Raw genomic sequence first — 20,000 nt, 5'->3', positions numbered from 1 at the left:
CATCTTGAGAAGGCATCTTGTGTAAGTGTGTGCCTGTGCGTGTGCGTGTGTGTGCGTGTGTGCCTTTTTGTGTGTTGTTGGATCACTTTCACTGGACTTTAATTCCCTCTGCCACAGACTGGTATCAGCATTTTTCTGGCATATTTGTGTTGCCATGGTTATTTGTGGAGCAGGGCTTGTTTGTTTGTGCAGGCCGCTGGTGTTTATTTATACGATTTCATAATTTATTTTCTCTTTGCTGAATAGCATACACTGGGACTGCCACACTTGGAACAGCACAGATAACCAAGATGTGTGTGGGGGGGGGGGGGGGTGTTTGGGGGTGGCAGGGGCAGGGGGGGGGGGGGTGCAAGCAGCAGATAGATGGAGGGAGGCAGAGAAGGAGAAAAAAGAAGGAGTGCAACATCTATTGGTAAATAGGGAGAATGATAACGATGAGGCATCAGAAAAACAGATGAGAGTATTGAAGGACATGAATAAAGAATGAGAGATGGAGAGAATGAGAGTGGAAGAAAAGGAGAGGTACAGAGCTGAGGAAAGTGCTTTGAGCTGCTTAGTTCTTCAAAATTGTGTGTGTGTCGGGGGGGAGCAGTCATGTGCTCTTTGGGGGAGCGGAGCCATGGCATTTTGCCGCATGTTCTTTTGGCCCGTCAACCTTTCCGTGCTATGTCAGGCATTTTATTTCTCTCCTTTCTCCCCTTCTCTTCCCCTCTTTCCACTCTTTTCTGTCTTTCCCTTCCTCTTTATTCTGCCATATTCCACCATACTTCTTGCCGTATCTCGTATTTTGTACTGTCACTTCCTGTTTGTCACTGTTTTCATTTCTATTGTTCTTCACGGCCACCACCTTGTTTTTGGCCTGGCTTTGTGTGTCTGCCTGTCTGTTTCTCTGTCCATCTGTCTGCCTGCCTCCTCATCCCAGTGTGTCTGTCTTTTTTATCGCTTCCTTTCCTCTGTCTGTCCATCATCTCCTTTCATCCTCCTCGATCTCCTCTGCTCCTCCCTCTGGCTGTCTGTCTGTCTGTCTGTCTGTCTGTCTGTCTGTCTGTCTGTCTGTCTGTCTGTCTGTCTGTCTGTCTGTCTGTCTGTCTGTCTGTCTGTCTGTCTGTTTGTCGGTCGCTTTGTCTGTATCCTCATTTCTTTCTCTCTCTCTCTCTCACTCTCTTTCTGTATGCCTGTCTCTCTTTTTCTTCCCCCCTTTCTCTGCCTCCTTGTCCTATGTCCACCTATGTTATTGTCATGCTCTTTCCTTTTCTGTCTGTCTGTCTGTCTGTCTGTCTGTCTGTCTGCTTGTGTCTTTTCTTTATGTCTGTCTGTATATCTGTATGTGGACGAGGTTACTCCAGGATCGCTTGTTTGGATAGCTCCACTTGTTTTTCTCCTCGCTTGTGTTTTTGTGAGATTCCTGCTTGATGTCTATTCCAGATGACTTTTTTTTTTGCTTGGTTGGGCTCAGTGAATTGCTTGCTCCTTCCCCCTATAAAGGGCGCTACACTTTTGCAACACGCCTTACAGTCTCCTTTAAAAACCCGCAAAGTAGAGGAGGCTACGAGGAAACCAGGTGGAGAAAAATAAAAACGTCTACTACACAGACCTGAAAACCCCCTCTGAGGCTTTGGGTCTGCCATTGATGTCTGCCATTTTGTTTGTCACATGGCTTGTTGATAAGGACACTTTGTAGTATGATAAAAAAAGTCTGAGATGCTACAATTTCTATTCATGCTTTCCTGTATATGGCAAAACAGTGATTGTGTGTGTGTGTGTGTGTGTGTGTGTGTGTGTGTGTGTGTGTGTGTGTGTGTGTGTGTGTGTGTGTGTGTGTGTGTGTGTGTGTGTGTGTGTGTGTGTGTGTGTGTGTGTGTGTGTGTGTGTGTGTGTGTGTGTGTGTGTGTGTGTGTGTGTGTGTGTGCGACGTGTGTGTGTGCGACGTGTGTGTGTGCGACGTGTGTGTGTGCGACGTGTGTGTGTGCGACGTGTGTGTGCGACGTGTGTGTGCGACGTGTGTGTGCGACGTGTGCGTGCGTATGTGCGCGTGTGTGTGTCTGCGCGCGCGTGTGTGTTTGTGCGCACACATGTTTTTCTCTATTGTGGCATCTGCATTCCTGTCAGATCTCGTGTAAGCGTTTGTCAAGTAGCTCTTTAAATGTTTTTTTTGCATTCCTTTTGTAAATGTCACAATGTTTATTCATCTTAAGTCGTGGAACTCCTGCATGGTAAATGGGTGAAAAAAGCGTAGTTGTTAGGGAAAATGAGAAAACCTGTACAAAAATGGAAAAAGGAATAGTTTATCTTTTTTATTACCTCCTGCGCTGTGTCATTTATTGCCCAATTTCATGGCATCTAGGGGTCTAATGGTGTTCTCTTTCTTCAGAACTCAAGTGTGGGAGTGCATAGACAAAATGTGAGAATACATCTACCATTAAAATTACAGACTTTTTTTTACAGAATTTTTGTTGGTGGGCAAACCTACAAAATCAGCAAGGGATCAGGCACTTAATACAACATTTTTCCTCCTCTTTTTCTCAATTTTTTCTACAACTGTGTGTTTTGTTTTGTGGGGTGCAAAAAGTAAGTGATGGGGAAAAGGAGAGCAAGAGCAGAGCGGCTGATGTGATTGAGAGGGGGAACAAGAGAGACAGGAGGGGAGAAGAGTGAAAGCAGGTGGCCAGGTGTTGTTTGTGAGCTCTGGAGGTTTAACTCTGCAGGCAGGTTGTTTGCTATTTCCGAAGAACACTTACAATTTCACAGCAATCAGTTGAGGTTGGAACGTCATGTTGAGTTAGTAGGAGGCCTTTATGAAGTGTACTTGTACGTGCGTGTGTGTATGTGTTTACTTGTGTATGTGTTTACGTCTGTGTGTGTCTGTGTCTGTGTCTGTGTCTGTCTCTGTGTCTGTGTCTGTGTCTGTGTCTGTCTCTGTGTCTGTATGAGTGTTTGAGAGTGAATGTCCAGGCTCTTAGGAACTGTGCTGCTACATCTCTTCTTTTTCGTTGGGTTTGTTGCACAACTTTCCTCCTCTCTTTTCTTTTCCATTCTTTCATTCTGTCTGTCTCCCCTCCTTCTCGCCTCAACTCAATGGTTTCCAGAGGCGTATGGTACGTCTGCCGGAAACCTCTACGCAGGAGTCAGGAGTTTGTCAAGAGTGTGAGTGTGTGTCTCTGTGCGTTTATGTGTGTACGCGTCCTGTGTGTTGTGTCAGAACTTCTTTTGGGAATCCAGCCCTCTGATTCCAGTAAAATGAAAGAATTTGTGTGGACTGCACGATTCCCCTTTTTAGGCGCTGTGCAACACTTTCTGTTTCCCCACACCTCCTCTTTTTTTCCTCTTTCATCCTCTTTGTCATCCCTCCTTCCAGTTGCTTGTTTGTCTTAACCCCCCCCCTCCCCCCATCTTTCTACATACAGTATTTCATTCATGTTAATCTTCTAGGAAGCCAACAGTCCAACAGTCAACAGCCATTTTGATTCATAAAGCAACCTCCTCCTTACGGCTTTATTTGTGCATTGGAAGGAGTTAATACATTTGATGTGGTGTTTCTCTTCAGATTGTCTCCTTTTTTGGAGTTTTCAACCTGTCTGTCTCTCCCCTCTTCTCTAACCTGTCCTCCCCTCCTCTTCAGTTTATGTTTTCTTGTTTAGTGGGTCTGCCTGTATCAAGTATTATTATATACTTGCACAGTGCATATAGCACCTAACCCTAACCTCTCTAGCCTACAGGCTGCTCCATAATGGTACATGTTGTTACATACTTTGTTAAATTGTAACACAACTGGGAAATGAGGTGTATTTTTTATGCATTGTGCTTAAATCTTACAAAGCTCTCACTAATGTGACCCAATGTCATGTGTAAGTGTGGCATCCTGAGGTTGGCACACAGGGGTTGGTCTCCCATATGTGCGGCCATCTTGAAGCAGAGTGGATTGTAAACAGTTGACTATATAGGGAAGCTGTTTCAGCATCACCCCCTCTGGCCAGTGACCTTGAGTTGGACAGAGGAGTGTGCGTGCATGTGTGCGTACGTGCGTGCGTACGTGCGTGCATGCGTGCTTGCGTGCGTGCGTGCGTGCGTGCGTGCGTGTGTGTGTGCGCGTACGTGCAAATGTTTCTCTATGTGAGAGTTTGGGTATGTTTGGGGGGAGGCGGGGGTTGATGTTTCAGATTATTGCGGTTATTATGTGAACTTTCTATACGTGTGTGTGTGTGTGTGTGTGTTTTTTTTTTTGGGGGGGGGGTTGATGGGTCAGATCATTGCGGTTATTGTGTGTGTGTGTGTGCGTGCGTGCGTGCGTGCGTGCGTGCACAGCATCCCTGAGGAGCATTGAGATGTGGTGTGATGGTTTCAGCTGTGAAAACACATAACCTTGTGGGAGGCTGTGTAGAGGGAGAGAGAGAGACCTGAGTCAGCTGGAGTGCACAGAAAGGGCTTCATTGTAAGGCTTAAACATAGATGTGGAGCCTATGGGAACATACTCCCACAGTTCCAATATTAAAATTAGGACTAGTTAAAAAGGACATGGAGGGAGAATACGGAGCGGGAGCCTTTGCAAGTGTGTCTGCGTGTGTGCATGTGTCTGTGTGTGTGTGTGCGTGCGTATGCGCGTGCATGTGTATGTATGTGCGTGTGCGTGTGCGTGTGTGTGTGCGTGTGTGTGCGTGTGCGCATGTGTGTGCGTGCGTGTGCGTGTGCGTGTGCGTGTGCGTGTGTGACTGACTGACTGACACAGCAAAGTTCTGACATTCCACAGTTTGGTGTGTTTCCTGTGGGCCAGGGTCTGGTCTGTCTCAGGCCTACACCTTCACTGCGTAAACATACTTCAGGAGAGGGAAAATAATAGAGGGATGAAGGGATGAATAAAGGGTGGAGGGGGAGGACCTTTTCTATTTTCTAAACCTTTTTGTAAGGAAAAAGGAATTTCATTTTTTTTTCCATTCAGTTCTTCATGTCTGAAACCTTACCTCAGAGTACGGGAAGAACAGACAGATGGAAGGCTGGATGAATGAATAAAAGCGGGGGTGGGGGTGGGAGGGATGTTTAGGTCCCTACACCTTTGCTATTTTAAACTTTGTTTTCTTTTACAAAGGAATTTTAAACTTTTCCCTCTGCCATTCATGTCTCAAACAAGCTCTCTGAATTGTCAACAGCGTACATACTTCAACGCCCATTCCAGTATAGATATTTTAAGTTTCACTCCAAAACATCTGGTTATTTATTGGTGTTTTCCAGTGTTGAGAGAACACATGTAACCTACAAGGCGCGCATTGCTTTGAGAGCATCTAGATTACAGTAAGAAGACGTTGTTTTGCTAGATTCTTTCCCCATCTCTCATAAGCCTGTGATCATCAAAAGTCATGAAGTTTGCGTTTAAATCCTCTCTGCGCTACACATAGAGAGTCATCCCCTCTTTTGTAGAGGTTCATCCGCAGTTCAGACTGTTTTTTTTTTTTTTTGGAATGTTGTTTATCACGAATGCGGCTGAGTGGCTGATGAACCCTCTCGTTAATCAAACAATCAGGCAAATAAATAATGGCTGTCCCGCCTATCAAAACACACCAGGCAGACTGCACGTCCCGACCCCAGATGGGTTCCTCGGAACATTTTGGACCAAACAACCACCACTACAGCAGCAGCAGCAGCAGCAGCAGCAGCAGCAGCAGCAGCAGCAGCAGCAGCAGCAGCAGCAGCAGCAGCAACAGCAGCTGAGCCTCAACTACCTTCCCCCTCCACACCCTCAGATTCAGATCTAGGGAAAACAACTCCACACTGTCCCCAGTCATGCTGGTTAAACATGGAAAGTGCCCATGTTTATTTGGAACGGTGCATTAGGCATTTAATGTTTCCAAACGTAAGGAACCTATTAACGGGGAGGTATGGTATTTTTGTTGTTGTTCCACGGCCTTTGTGGAATGTGTGTATACTGTAGTAGACGGACCTGGTCTTGAAAATGGATCCAGTTATGGGTCAAGCGGAGGTGCATGTGTGTGCGTGTGCGTGCGTGTGCGTGCACGCGGTTTGGGTGTAGTCAAGTGTGGACTTCTTATTAGGGGCCACTAATGAACTCGGGGCTCCTGGCCCCCCAGGGTTGTGTTTAGTCTAGACATAAGCAGTGCTGAAATGCCCCATGTCACGTTCCTGAACCACCAGCTCTGTGGAAATGACAAGTCAAGTGTACTTTATTTGACAAAGAGCAAGAGAAGTAATGACCTGCCAAAGTTAACATCTCCTCTTTCACTCTGTGCGTGCGTGCATGTGTGCGCTTGTGTGTGCACTTGTGTGTGCGCTTGTTGGTGCACTTGTGCGTGTGCTTGTGCGTATGCATGCCGGATGTGTGTTTGAACGGCTGTGCATGTGTTTATGCGTGTGCCGTTTGCAACACTGCCTGTTGTTATTGCTTAATTTGGAGACTGGGCCATCTTGCAGCCATGAATCAGTCCTAGCAGTATTGCCTTGCACATAATGTGAATACACACACACACACACACACACACACACACACACACACACACACACACACACACACACACACACACACACACACACACACACACACACACACACACACACACACACACACACACACACACACACACACACACACACACACAGTGCCACTCCCGTCCCCCACGGCCACATGTCTGCATATGAAGTGTCTCCGGACAGTGGAGCTAAATAAACAGGGCCTGGTGGGCAGCTATTTACATTAGCAATGGCATGGGGATGGAAAAGGGCTGCTGGGGACGGGGAGCTGGGGGTGAGGCTGGGGGGATGGACAGGGCAGTGAGCAGGGCATTGTAGCCACATGTGTCTTAGTGTTTCGGTCAGTCTGTCTGGCTCTGACATTCCTGGAAAGACATATACACTTTATCATTACCGTGTGTGTGCGTGCGTGCGTGCATGCCTGTCTGCGCGAATGACTGCTGGGAACATCCTCCCATCCCCAGTTGTTGCACAGATGTTAACCTATAAAGAAAAGGGAGTGAGTGTCCTAATGTTTGCATCATTTCTCTCTTTCTCTCTCTCTCTCTCTGTCCCTCTATCTCTCTCTCCATGCCTCCCTCTCTCTATCTGTCTCTCTCTCTCTCTCTCTCTCTCTCCTTCCGCTACAGATGTGGAGCAGATGGCCATTGACTGGCTGACAGGAAACTTCTACTTTGTGGACGATGTTGACGACCGCGTGTTTGTGTGTGACAAGGACGGTGCTACCTGTGTCACCCTGCTGGACCAGGAGCTGTACAACCCCAAGGGCATCGCTCTCGATCCCAGCATGGGGTGAGAGAGAGAGAGAGAGAACACTTGCACGCTCGCATACAAACACACACAAACATGCACATGCAGATGCACAATGCAGATGCACTCATACATGCAGTCCTTGCCCTGCCTGTTGGGTCAACAACGATGTGAATAGCTGTCCTCCATTGAAGCAGAATATAATATGCTAGCTATGTGCAGCTATACAGTAGATAGCCTCTCATTCTCCATTTCTTTCACATATAGCCACATATATGTATGGCTTTTGTGCTCTTCCCAACCAATGTAGTCCTTTGGTTTTCAAGACATTGACTTTCATGGTCTCTTGAGTCTGATCCGGTAAGACACTTATCCAGTCATCCATTCTTTCATGCCTGACATGGGCATCTCCTATTGCTATTTCCCACTGCATGTCTGTGTTTCACCTCTTTATTTTCTTTCAAGTTATTTTCTCTCATGTTTTCATTCTTTTATTAAATATCCCTGATCATCTGGTCTTCTTCACACACAGGATTTTACCAGCTCATTTCAGCACATAAAGGTTTTTTTTCCTCTTTAAACATGCTGCAACCAATATCCTCTTCAATCGTTGTCTTTGATTTGATTTTGACTAAGATGGCCTTACAGAGAATATCCTGCCTACATCCTCTGTAAAATGCTGAAGAAGGCTTAAGCCGAAACATGTGTCGTGTTAACCGACTAAATAAATAGACGAGAATTGCAGTCGTGTGTGCAGCTTTTCTACAACTAAAGTACTGCTCCAGTTGTTCACACTTCATATTGCACTTCATATTTCTCCCCCACCTCTCTCCATGCGTCCATCACAGGAAGGTCTTCTTCACTGACTATGGCCAGATCCCCAAGGTGGAGCGCTGCGACATGGACGGCCAGAACCGCACCAAGCTGGTGGACAGCAAGATCGTCTTCCCCCACGGCATCACGCTGGACCTGGTCAGCCGGCTGGTCTACTGGGCCGACGCCTACCTGGATTACATAGAGGTGGTGGACTACGAGGGCAAGAACCGGCAGACCATCATCCAGGGTCTACTGGTGAGTGAGACAGTGTTTCTCACAATATTTCCCTTAGTCAAGGTGGTGTTTGTAAGTTGAAGAAGAAATTACATTTTTTCAGAGGTCAAGGTGGCTGCCTTAACAATAAAATGCTTGGGAGAACTCTGTAAGGGCATCATACCATTGTCCAGGTTACATTTCATCCAAAGAGACTTAGTTATTTTGAAGTTATACACAGGGTATTGGTTACAATCCCTGGCTGGATCAATGAAGCGCTCAAAGTGTCTGGCTCAAGAGCACTTCAGCCAGGGACGAAGGTGTTGATGTAAAGCTGGACACCAAAACACATTCTTCCTACTTTTAACGGGTGAGCCTGTATCCCTCAAGATCAACTTGGGCCGCAGCTGCCAACAAGAGGTTATGGAGGGTGGAAGCCATCCAGGCAGTACTTCAGATATCCTCCTGCCTACTCATGAGTCAGGTAGTCAGACCTTCACCTAAGGTTTAGTGGTTAATGGAGGATGGAAGTCCTCTGGCGACTGCTGAGGGTAAAGGGCCGTACACACACACGTCGCTGCTAGTTACTCGCCCAGCGGATGAAGTCAATAGAATGTCTACGTGTTCCCGCGAGTCTCGCTGGCGAGTAGGCGAGGAGAGTACAAGCGATGCGATGTGGGCGGGTTCCGAGATAAACTTATTTTATCTTCGAGCGACGCGAGTTAAGCGAGTAACCAATTGGAATGCAGAATACAGATTATTGACAGGTGACGTTGCCCCTGTGGTGTTCTGACCACCCAACTTCTGCACGCCATCACACTTTAGTTAAAAGTGTTGAGGGAAATACATACAGTGTACGCCATCAAATGCTCATATGCATGGTTGTGCACAGCACACGATCAACGTTAAACAGCGTAGGCCTACATTTTGTTTCGTACGGATGTTATTGGCGCGGACCGCGGGAACCATGACAACCAGTAAACAAAATCACCCAGGGCGAGTGGCAAGTAGGCGAGTGAGCAAGTAGCGAGTGAATAGCAGCGACGTGTGTGTACAGCTCTTAAGGAGAGATGTCATCCAGGTATTACTTGTGAGCCATTTTCAAAGTGGGAGCCCCTTGTTTGATTGTTGTTTGTGAAAGGCATGATCATCCCCTTTTATCCCCATCCTGTATTTTTGGACATGTGTAGGATTAAATAGCCTAGAATGTTCTAGGATGTTCTCACACACCCTAGAATTTGTGAAATATTGGCCTGTGAAGAGGCAAAGTAAAGAGCACACCATGTCGATAATAGTCAGGTGTACCCACTAATGCACACCATGTTGCATCTGTCCATTTTTAAATCATCATGGTAATAGGCTAGTTGATACACCGCCCTCTTCCGCTTGGTGCATCTCAAAGTTGAATAAACTCAGCAAATGAAGAGGTGGATCGCACTCAGGTTCTTCTTTTCTTCTTTTTTATTTTTTATTCTTTACTTTGCAGCAGAAACGTTTCGTCTACAAGACACTGATGAAGGCAACAGCCAAAACGTTTGTCTGTTTTTCTGCTGCAATGTAAAGAATAAACAAGAAAAAAAAAGAAAGGAAGAACCTGAGTGCAATCCACCTCTTTATTTGTTGAAATCAAAATGGTAACCCATCAGCCGAATGGCTCTTGTCAGAAGTTCGAGTACCCTTTGAATATTCTGAACACTTATGCGCAAACAAAGACACACACTTTACTTCAGTGGCTAACAAGGGTAGGTTTATCCTCTGCTTGACTATAAGGAAAAGAACGCACCAGCTTGAGTAGGATCCTTGTCTGCACAACTAATATCTTGCCCCCCCCCTGTTGTTCTTGAGCTGTGGAGTAGCCAACAATATGACAATACTACTGCCATGATTGCTGTAGGAGAAAACTCTTCTGTAGTGCCATGGGAAACATGGTAGCATACAAGACATTTCCATGGCTTGGAGACACCGCTGTCTGGAATTCCTGTTTAGAAGACAGACATTTGATGTACATTCCTTGATTTTTTGTCATTCATGCCTCACTTACTTTATTTACTTGATTGACTGGGGAGATAATATCTTTCAGTATATCACTTTTCACGTGTTGCTCTGGCAGTTAAAGCAACAGTTAGAGGTTGGGCATGACAGAGATGCTGGAACTGACGGAAATATGGCAGAGGAGAGTGTTTCACTGCCTTCACAGCATAAGCTTGAACAAGGTGACTGATGACTGAATGTGGCAAAGAAGCAATGTTTGGCCAGAACTATAAACAGACTGAGACACATTTTGGCTTCTATATTTTCAGTCTTTGTAAACCACAATTTATCATTCATAAAAATATTGAAAATGGGTTTCTGCTGTCGTGAGAAAGAGGTCACTTAAATAAATTCAAGATCACCATGATGAATAAAAACAGTCTCCCATTTGTCCGAATATGGAATATGTTATTTTTCAGAGCATCACTGCTTTCCTGCTGATAAGGTACTACAGCTGAGTGAGTTATATCTCTTAAGCAGATTTGCGACCAAAGTGGCCAGCAAAAGGGGGCAGCAGCTTTACAGGGTATATTATCAAAAGAGCACTCAAGCGAGTCGCGACACATCTCAAAATAAGCCGTCACAACCCCAATTACAGCAGTACATTCAGTTAGGAAAAGAAAATACCATTCAAACATTATTCAAACACTACCAAATGCAAGATAAAGGATGTCTCTGTTGAGCATGGAGTTTTAAAACGTGCAGAGAAACAATTTTTTCCTCTTTTTGTGCGGAAATATAACCTGTAGTTGAAATCTACAGCTGTAGCATTTGATGGCTTTCAGTGTGTTTTGAGTGACATAGCGGGATACTTGGTTTCAAAATCACAATCACAAACGAATAGATTTTTAAAAAAAATGCAGATATCTAAAACAGAAGAAGTCTGACATGCGGTAGGTCACGAAAGGTGACATAGATGAAGTATGTCAGCAATAAGAGGATCATGTGCGTTCACGTGGTGGAACTGGAAGCTTACTGTGGGACACCAAGCTCATGGTGATTGATGCCTTTGCTTTTCAGTGGAACTTTGTGGAGAGACCAAGTTACTCTCTTTTTTCATGTCTCGAGTCTAAGCTGAGAGAGCTTGTTAGTCGTCCTCTGATAGCAGGTGCGGTCAGACTTGTCAAAATTGGCTTGTTACTGACGCCTTTTTCCTTTCAGTGAAAAACCTCCAGGATAACACTCTTGGAGACGGCTCTATAGCTAGTCCTCTCCAAAGTCCCCCTAGTGCCATTATCCATCCTGTATGAATGACCCTCTGGTCTAATTGCAACAGCCATCATGTCTCTTAATGGCATATTAGGCTGAAGAGAGGCTGTCCATAAAGGCATCACTTCCACACTGTTGTCCATTAGTGATAGGAATGAGTTTCTCTACCATTAGACCTCTCTTTCCGTGTTGGTTTTATAGTAGTCATTAGTGTACAGTGTCTGTGTCTTTATACTCACTGTGTTGTGTCTTAGTGTTACTTGGCTGAAATATTGAAATCTGTCAGAACGCCAAATGTTGAATGTCAGAAAAATAAATCAAACTGGAAAACACATTAGACATTCATGTATTGAACTGTAGACACTGGGTGTTGGTGTCACATCTTTCAAAAAAGTAAAATATAATACTTATACGCATAATATATTTCACCTAGTCAGGAAAACTAAGATAAACATTTTGTGCACGGCATGCAATGGATTGGCAATCAATTTTCTGCTTTCACTTGTGTACATATTTTTTGCGTTTGTCTGTGATGCTTAATATAACAAGGGATGATTATGACGATGAGGATGATGATGATATTTAAAGCATTCAAATAAAACACATCTTATGACTCTTCCTTTTTCCTCTTTCCTCTTCCCCAGATTGAGCACCTGTATGGGCTGACTGTGTTTGAGAACTACCTGTACGCCACCAACTCTGACAATGCCAACATGCAGCCCAAGACCAGCGTCATCCGCATCAACCGCTTCAACAGCTCCGAACACATGGTGATCTCCCGCGTGGACAAGGGAGGGGCCCTGCACGTCTATCACCAGAGGAGGCAGCCTCCAGGTAGGTAGCCTCTTACTGCAGATGGGGTCGCCGGTGGGGCTATTCACTATTTACTGAAAATACTCAACTACATCATAACAATATTGGTATGACATTACAGAGAGCCTTGGGTAACAGATTAAGACATAGCCATTACAACTTTGGTGACAGTTGGGTTATAACATAAGGTCTGCACTAAGGGGTTAAAATAGGGCTAAAAAAAATTAGCATCCAACCAGGATGTGACTCTGAGCGTACAAAATGTGCTTCTACAGTATGTGATTTCCTCAATAAAACCTTATTAATAATTTAGTCCACATGTAATTTATCCATGTCACATTGACGGATGTGGCAACAATGCTATACATCTAAAGAATCTCTTGGATTTAATGTAGACCTAACCTAAAACATTCAGCATTGTACTAAAATTGGGCAATGGCTGCCCGTTAGGGCTCATTGTCAAATTAGTAGTGAAAGAAATCGAAGATACACATGGGCACCACAGTGAGACTATGTAAGATTCATCCAGAGTTAAAATTTTGTCCAAAGACCTTAGAAGAACTCCCTTCTACTGTGTAACCTTGGCAATACAGGCAGCTGACCTCCACCTTCTAGTTATGAACAAAACAGGGGTGCATTTCTGGAATGCGTAGTTGAAACTATGCTAGCTACTTTGTTGGTTGCAATTTCCCATTGGCAGCTACCGAAGTTGCTAACTGCTAACTACGACGCTTTCCAGAAATGCACTCCTGATGGAAGATATATACTACTCTGAGGACAGCAGAAAAGCTCCTCCTTACAAAAGGCAGTTCAACCAGTGGAATTAACCACAATGCACAAATGTCCTTGCCTGACATTTCCATTTTTTATGCAATGTAGGCCTACAGAATCAAAAGCAAATCTCAAATGAGTTCAGGCTATGAAAAAGCTGTTGTCTTGGTCTCTCCCTGAGATTAGAATTATTTTCCCGAATAGCCCATAACTGTTCTAGCTGTTCTGTTCCTTTCAAAATCAAAATGAGTTCAGCATCTGTGCTATGGTGACAGCTAACCTTTTGCAGCTTGAGTGGCTTGTCAGCTTTAGAAAATGCTTTTAAGTGTCAGAATGTGTTTTGCCTGATGGTTGTTAAGGTTTCTTTCTTTCTTTCTTTCTTTCTTTCTTTCTTTCTTTCTTTCTTTCTTTCTTTCTTTCTTTCTTTCTTTCTTTCTCTCTCTCTCTCTGTCTCTCTCTCTCTCTCTCTCTCTCTCTCTCTCTCTCTCTCTCTCTCTCTCTCTCTCTCTCTCCCCCTCTCTCCCTGCTGTAGTGCGGAGTCACGCCTGTGAGTTGGACCAGCATGGGAAGGCAGGTGGCTGCTCGGACATCTGCCTGCTGGGCAACAGCCATAAGACCCGCACCTGCCGCTGCCGATCTGGCTTCAGCCTGGGCAGCGATGGCAAGTCCTGCAAAAGTGAGTACCGTACCACCCCCTATTTACCACCACCACACATGGCTAATGGACCTGCAAGAGGGAGTGCCACCCCTTTGTGCCACCCATCACCACCATTGTTCAGCTAATGGATCGGCAAAGGCTGGTTTTATGCGCCACTTACCAGCAAAAGGCTGAAATGGAGTCCTTCATAGAACATGGACATTCGCTGTCTGTGAATGTGAAGTCTGTTGCTGGTATGAATTCTGAGTCTTATCATGAATCCCCTTTTTCTAATTCAATAAACAACATGTCTAACTCATAATGATCTAAGTAGACAAATTAATTTAACTACCAATCCTCAGTTAATTAGGCCTTAAAATACAACATTAATTAGCCAGAAACTCTACAGACGCCTCATCTCCTTAGTTTAATGAAACTTAATAATCAATGAATTAATGAAACACATCACTCCTTCCCTCATCTTTTATTTTCTGTTAATATATGTAAACAACAACTTGAGATGTGGTTAAAAAGTGACTGATATGCTCTTGCTCTGATGCCACTCTTGGAAATGTACAAACGGAGAAATGTAACAAATGTAACGGAGAAAGACTAATGAGAAAATTAGCATTTAAACTTAGTTTTTACTAACCTGAGTCACGCCAGATTAATGGATTCTGGCTGGCTCCACAACATCCATCCGGACCTACGCCATACAGGGTACGTCTCAAAAGGTTTGGTTTTATTTTAAAAATGCTTGGGGCAACAACTGTCTGACCTTTATAATAAACTGCTACTTAAACTACAGTACTCACAGATTCGAAAATACAGTTAAAATGACAGAATCAATGAGTCCATGCGAGCGGCCGTTGTTGCTGCGAAACAACAATTTCTTAGCTGTAATTGTGACATCACAATTGTGTGGGCGAGACAGAAAGTCGCCCGTCGTATTAATCAAAAGTGATTGAATTCCCCTGAAGAGCGAGCATGGTGGTGAGGGCTCAGACTGAAATGGGAGAATTGATCGCGTTATTGAGCCAAGTCCAAGGACGACCAAAAGGTTGATTCGGTTGGAGCTATTCTCCGGCCTGTCTGCTATTCTCCGCCACCCTCAAGCCACCTCCCCTCCTTCCCCCCCTCCACCGACCCCTCTCCACCACCTTGTCTAACTCCCCAGAATCAGGGCAGTACCTGGGGGGCTGTGTTGAATGCAAGCCATGATTAATCAGGTAGGCTTGAGGGGGCTATGTTGGGGCTGGACAGGGGGGCCTGTGAAAATGCTGATTCATGCGGAATGAGTGAGCACCCACTCTCTCAGGGCTCTGGATGGTCGGTGTGGTGCGGATTTCTTCGGTCTGCTGGGTTAAGATTGTCCGGGCTGATCGAGGTGCTGTTGAGATTATTATTGATCCATGAAAACACCCAAACCCACGCACGTACACACGCACATGCACACCCACACATGCCCGTGTGCACACACACGTGTACGTGCACACGCACACACTCACACACAAACACACGCACACGCACACGCACGCACACACACACACACACACACACACACACACACACACACACACACACACACACACACACACACACACACACACACACACACCCCTATAAACACACCTGCTTTAGGTAGAAAGCCTCATCAGGAATGCCCTTCAGAGGGTGAACAAGCCTATCCGTTCGTTCTACCCTTTCCTGATGGATGCAGAAAGCGCCAGAGCGCAGCAGAGAAAGAGCTGTAGCGAAGAACAAGTGCGACGGCAAGACATCATCATCAGTGATGGCCACTGATCAAATTCTGCCCTCAGGGCTTTGTCGTACATCATGAACGTTCAATTCTTATTCATAGGAGCCTGTGAATAAGTAGAGTGTAGGTAGAGCATGGGAAATATTACCAGTCCTCAGTGTACTGTAGTTTCATGTCTCTGTTTGCTGATGAATGGTCCAGCGTTCTCCTTGCTTTTAAAGAAACACTATTGAAGTTAGTCCGGGTTAACTTAACTTAATCATCTTAACAGGTCAACTCGTGCTTAAATGAGTCGTCGGAGATGAAAAAAGACTATCAACTGCTTCCCCTACTGCAGTGGTTCCCAAACTTTTTCAGCAGAGACCCCCCCCCCCACACACACACACACACACACACACACACACCATATTCTTAGCCTAACAATTTTTTTTTTTGCAATATCGGAGGACAAACTATGAATGGAAAATCTAGCTATATTAATGGAACATTTTTTTGTCCATTAACATTGCTAGATTTTTCATTAATAGTTTGTCTGCTAATATTGCTAGAAATCCACAGGACACCAAATACATCTATTAGCTGTTAGCTGTTAACCTGTGGACTTCACGTTTTTATGCAATGTCCCTTTTGTCCGCGACCCCTCTTCAGTACCTCCTCGATGACCTGCCAACTGAGAATTGAGGTATTGACAGTTCATCAACCCTTTTACAGGCCAAGACTTTACTTTGCTCCTTTCAACAATGATTCAGTGTAGCTGTGTTTTACCCTTCACCGCTTCACTTCTTACACCTCACTGACTGAAGTTTGTTAAAGTCAAGACTTTGAACCGTGCCTGTAGATAGATGGTAGAAGGCCTCCAGAATACTCAAGGCCTCCAGAAAACTCCAATTACAGTGGAATGAGTGTAATCTATCAGGTTTTCCCTAATTATCAGACATGCAATTTGGATGGAGCCCTCTGGAGCTGGGCTTTATCTCTTCACCTTGGCCATACAGCGATTGAGCTTCATCGGCTACCGTATTTATAGTAACACAATAGGCTGAGATATTGACCAGCGTGGATAAAGAGAGAATCCCCACCCTTACAAAAACCAATCTACCCGCCTTGGTGGTAATTGTGTGTGTGCGTGTGTGCGTGTGTGCGTGTGTGCGTGTGTGCGTGTGTGCGTGTGCGTGTGCGTGTGCGTGTGCGTGTGCGTGTGTGTGTGTGTGTGTGCGTGTGTGCGTGTGTGTGTGTGTGTGTGTGTGTGTGTGTGTGCTTGCATGCGTGTGTGTGTGTGTGTGTGTATACTTGCATGCGTGTGTGTGCGCGTGTGTGTGTGCGCGTGTGCGCGTGTGTGTGCGCGCGCGTGTGTGTGTGTGTGTGTGTGTGTGTGTGTGTGTGTGTGTGTGTGTGTGTGTGTGTGTGTGTGTGTGTGTGTGTGTGTGTGTGTGTGTGTGTGTGTGTGTCTATGCCTGCTATGTGTGTGTGGAATAATAGACATGGTAAGGAATCAGATATGCATATCAGCCTCCCCATCTCTATCGCAGCACTTTTGAGAAGAATAGTCTCGTATTAACAGCCTTTCTGCTGACACCCTGCTTTGTGCAGTGTCAGGTTGTTGGAAGGTCATTCCATTGACTCCTTAGCATTCCAGGGCTACAGTTTTTAACTGAAGTGAAACTTTTGTGTGCGCATGCCTGTGTGCGTGCGTGCGTGTGCGTGTGTGTGTGTGTGTGTGTGTGTGTGTGTGTGTGTGTGTGTGTGTGTGTGTGTGCGTGTGTGCGTGTGCGTGCGCGTGCGCGTGCGCGTGTGCGCGTGCGCGTGTGCGTGTGTTTATCTGTCTGTGTCTGTACGATTGGATACCAAAATCAATGTCAATGGGCTTGACTTGAGGTAGCACTGGTCAGCTTAGATTGAACTAGGGGTGGTTTTAATCAGACTGCCCAGAGCTGTTGGCTCTCTCGCTGGCTGTCTGGAGTTCAACCAGGGTCCCTGCCACTGGAGCTCCCAGCCTGCCTCGCTGCTGCTTTGTTATCTGCGAATTGTCCTTCAAACTGTAAGAAGCTCAAAAGTGGGCCCCTACAAAAGTATTGGAAAAAAAGAGAAGAAAATAAGAGAAGAAAAAGTTTATTTTTCTTCTCCATCCCACTTCACAGTGTGGGTGGCAACACTTCTGGTTTTCTCCACAGTGTGCTGTTGGACTCTGAAAGTTGAAAAAGTCAACCCCATCAAGATTGCTAACCTCTCTCTCTGTCTTTTTTTCTCTCTCTCTGTTCTGTCTCTGTCTCTGTCTCTGTCTCTCTCTCCGTCTCTCTGTTCTGTCTCTGTCTCTCTCTCCGTCTCTCTGTCTCTGTCTGTCTCTCTCTGTCTCTATCTCTCTCTCTCTCTCTTTCTCCATCTGTCTGTCTTTCTGTCTGTCTGTCTCCCTCTCTCCCTCCCTCCTTCCGTCCACAGAGCCAGAGCACGAGCTCTTCCTAGTGTATGGTAAGGGTCGTCCGGGGGTCATCCGTGGCATGGACATGAATGCCAAGGTGCCGGATGAATACATGATCCCCATAGAGAACCTGATGAACCCCCGCGCCCTGGACTTCCACGCCGCCAGCGAGTTCATCTACTTCGCCGACGCCACCAGCTACATCATCGGGCGCCAGAAGATCGACGGCACAGAGAGAGACACCATAGTCAAGGAAGGTAAGATTTACTGACTGAAGAGTTTTTTTTCATAATATTCTTTTGGCCATTTTTTGTAGCCTTTATTAAAATAGGGCAGTTAAAGATGATAATTGGAAATACAAGTGGGAGAGAGAGATTGGGAAGTGTCGGGAAATGACCTCAGCCTAGAATCGAACCTGGGTGCCTGGCATGATAGTAAAGCTAGAGACCGTTGAGCCACGTCACCCCTTACTGACCGAGTTGAGTTGAGTCAGGAGACTATTAATGCCAGAGTGAAAATTCAACACGCTACTTATTTTTTAAATGTATTTATTTATTTTTTATTTTTTTAGTATTTTTTTGGGGGGGCTTTTCAGCCTTTATTGGTTTTTGTGAGACAGGATAGTGAAGGAGAGACAGGAAGTGAGCTGGGAGAGAGAGATGGGGAAGGACTGGCAAAGGACCCAGACCGGGAATCGAACCCGGGTCAACCGAGTGGTAAACGTGTGCCCTACCATATCAGCCATGGTAGGGCCAACACGCCACTTATTAACACATCTCTAGACTCATGCCAAGGAAGGTAACAGTGGCTGAGCTAGCATAATTTACATTACATTACTCTTACCAGTAAATTACACTTATATCCAGACGTGGAAGAACCCAGAACCCAGAACCCTGCAACATTTTTACTTCAGCCAATTCAATGAACCAGCTGATCCCAGTTACCATATCCCTTAAGCCAGTTTGATGAGCTAAAAAATGATCACCTGTGTTGAGAGCACAGGTAGAAGGAAAATCTAAGCAGGATTTTTACTCCATCAGTCCAGTTTAGAATGCGCATTTCAAAACTTTATATCTCATTCAGGGGGCTAAAACACACCTGTCACAATGGATTTTACACGTAAAAAGATTTTTTAAAATGCATTTAAAGATTAGTTATTCATGTACAAGGGATTGGTTAAGGTTTGTGGAGCAATGTACCTGGCACAAAAGACATCGCCTGCTCGTTAGAGTGGGTTTCGAACCTACCGGTACAATGCTCTCATCCCAAAATCATCAGAGTCCCTAACCACAGCGGCCCACTATGCCCTGGCTAGCCATTATCACACCGTCCACGCGCACTTGTGAGAGGTCTGCAGAAAATTATCCTCACTCCTCAGAGAAAAAAATTAAGTGGGCCTTGATCCTTGATCCAGGCAGTTTCTTAGGATGTATGGACACAGTGTACACACACACTCTCTCTCTCTCTCTCTCTCTACTGCTCTCTCTCTCTCTCTCTCTCTCTCTCTCTCTCTCTCTCTCTCTCTCTCTCTCTCTCTCTCTCTCTCTCTCTACTGCTCTCTCTCTCTACTCCTCTCTCTTACAGCTGCTGTCTCTTCACTTCGTGTGCTTATCCAGCCTGCACTTCTAATATGTGTCACCCCTTTTGCAACGCCTTGCATAAAGGACTTTCTATTCACTTCTTTTTTTCCCCACTTGGTCCGTCTAGCCAGAGTAAGCACAATCGCAAAGGCCGATGCTGCATTTATTTTGTAGCCAAAGGCAACTGCCCAGTATATCAGTGGCCGAGCTCCCATTTCCCCAGGATTCGCACCCAGGCTGCCAGGTTGCATCTCAGCCAGCAGTGTTCTGGTGTAGTTGCTGTAGTGTTGTTGCTATTGCTATTTATCTCTAGATGTCCAAGCAAGAGACTTAACAAAGTATCCCAAGTTCTGCAAACCGATGTGAATGCCTGGTACCATGAATCTGTCACTGTGTGCATGAAGGACATTGCATTTAACATCCAATATTTATTTCATAAATGGCTAAAACACAAAATTCAAGACAGTTTACTCTCCTCTGTGGAATCCTTTCCATGATGATGTAAGTATAGTTTTAAATGGCTCCCCTCAA

The 20,000-nt window shown here is 45.3% G+C and overlaps 1 protein-coding gene across 1 annotated transcript in view; it reads left to right on the top strand.

Moving 5' to 3' along the window:
- Positions 1–20,000, top strand: part of LOC134462691 (low-density lipoprotein receptor-related protein 1-like) — a 260,688-nt gene that overhangs the window by 108,761 nt on the left and 131,927 nt on the right. Inside the window, exons 7-11 of the mRNA XM_063215836.1 lie at positions 7,104–7,266; positions 8,073–8,295; positions 12,138–12,327; positions 13,610–13,753; positions 17,910–18,146. Coding sequence (XP_063071906.1) covers positions 7,104–7,266; positions 8,073–8,295; positions 12,138–12,327; positions 13,610–13,753; positions 17,910–18,146 — 957 coding nt within the window. The remainder of the gene's footprint in view (positions 1–7,103; positions 7,267–8,072; positions 8,296–12,137; positions 12,328–13,609; positions 13,754–17,909; positions 18,147–20,000) is intronic.

The sequence above is a fragment of the Engraulis encrasicolus genome, chromosome 14 (genome assembly GCF_034702125.1).
Source record: "Engraulis encrasicolus isolate BLACKSEA-1 chromosome 14, IST_EnEncr_1.0, whole genome shotgun sequence".
Taxonomy (NCBI): Eukaryota; Metazoa; Chordata; class Actinopteri; order Clupeiformes; family Engraulidae; genus Engraulis; species Engraulis encrasicolus.
Note: the sequence above shows the minus strand (reverse complement) of the source record. Positions and strands in the feature narration are given on the sequence as shown.